The 1,544-nt window shown below is 56.2% G+C and overlaps 1 protein-coding gene across 1 annotated transcript in view; it reads left to right on the top strand.

Annotated features, from left to right (window-relative positions):
- Positions 1 to 1,544, top strand: part of SSTR4 (somatostatin receptor 4) — a 16,438-nt gene that overhangs the window by 944 nt on the left and 13,950 nt on the right. The window contains exon 1 of the mRNA XM_027766350.1: positions 1 to 448. This exon is cut by the window's left edge and continues 944 nt beyond it. Within this exon, the coding sequence (XP_027622151.1) occupies positions 1 to 211 (211 nt within the window). The 3' untranslated portion in view covers positions 212 to 448. The remainder of the gene's footprint in view (positions 449 to 1,544) is intronic.

Below are 1,544 nucleotides of genomic sequence, written 5' to 3'. Positions count from 1 at the left end.
CCGCCGGTCCTTCCAGCGGGTGCTCTGCCTGCGCTGCTGCCTGCTGGATGGGGCCGGAGGCGAGGACGAGCCCCTGGACTACTATGCCACTACCCTCAAGAGCAGAGCTGGGGCCCGGTGTATGTGTCCCCCGCTCCCCTGCCAGCAGGAACCCATGCAGCCAGAACCCAGCCGCAAGCAGGTCCTCCTCACCAGGACCACCACCTTCTGAAGACCCTTTCACCACCGGTAGCTGAGGGCACCTCCTGAGGGAGCCGCACTGCCCCGGACAGCCCAGCAGTCTGCGTCTCCTGGGTGTGCACCTGAGAACCCCTGTTCCCACCAGAGCCCTCTCCTGCCAGCAGCCCATGTGGTGCCCCAAGGGCATCAGGACCCTTTGCCTTCCAGCCCAGGACTCTGTCAGAAGGACAACTCCATAGGGGTAGGACTCCTCTGGGAACCGTGCTAGGTAGGGTGTTAATCATTCCTGAATTTCTGGCTATTTTTCCAGGGGTGGGTAGCAGGAAGTGGCCAAAAAGAAAGGGCCACTTGTGTGTCACTTGTGACAGCAACTGCTTAAGAGGGGACTCGGGTGTGTGGAGCCGGGCCGCGCCCTTGTTCTCTGCAGACTCTGCCTTGCAGTGGGGTACACAGCATGTGCAGAGGGAGGGAAGGGAGGGAGAAAGGAAGATGCCTGTAAGCACGCTGTGAGGCTGTTCCTGGGCCGTGGTTGCTAAGTGAGATTTCCCCGCAACAGCCCGGGCCACTTGCTGTGACACCCCAGGCCCAACACCTGCTTGCAATCACAATCTCCTCCCACTGTCCCAGGCTAGTAGCAGGCTTCTGGCCAGCAGAAAAAGATTTGAGACAGATGCAGAGTTTGCTGCAAGGCATAAAACCAGGCCAGTAATTAAAAAAAAGAGAGAGAGAGACGATACAATCTCATCTAGCTCCTATGATGTCATTTTTTTTGCCCCAATCCTTTGGTGTAGGAACAGGAGAACTCATTAAGGTAGCGATTTATGCTGCATGGTGAGTGGGAGGGGTGCGGGGGAGGGAGAGGGGGCGGGAAAGAAGAAGACCCGCGAGCATCAGGGATGGAAAAAAGCCCAGGTTTGGGTTAGAAGAGGCAACTCAATCTCTTACTGCTTTCAAATGTCAGCGATCAGTCAGACATCAATAATATATGAACGTGCAGGCTGAACGCAGTACAGGCCATAACTTTTTGCCTGATTCATTCATCAGATGATAACTTATCTTTCCCAAAACGAAAAGGTCCACTTATGAGGAGTTTTCATTCTGCTTTCTGCTAACAGCAAAGGAGGGGCCCAGGAAATGCCTGCAACCTCTAGGTTGCTTCTGGAGTGAAAGAGGGGGTCACACCTGTGTGGAGTGCCACCTGGGGTCCTCCCCTGGCTTAGCATAGACACAGCTCTTGGATTTCACAGGCCCAGCCCTGATGGGCTGGAAAGACAAGCCAGGAAGGAGTGGGAAGGACAGCCAGGGAGCGAGCCTCTACTCTCCCCACCAGGAGCTTCACAAGGGGCCCCCCCCTGAGGCCACCC

Source organism: Tupaia chinensis, unplaced genomic scaffold, assembly GCF_000334495.1.
Source record: "Tupaia chinensis unplaced genomic scaffold, TupChi_1.0 Scaffold142716_1, whole genome shotgun sequence".
In the NCBI taxonomy this organism is placed as follows: Eukaryota; Metazoa; Chordata; class Mammalia; order Scandentia; family Tupaiidae; genus Tupaia; species Tupaia belangeri.
This window is presented reverse-complemented; position numbering and strand designations above follow the sequence as displayed.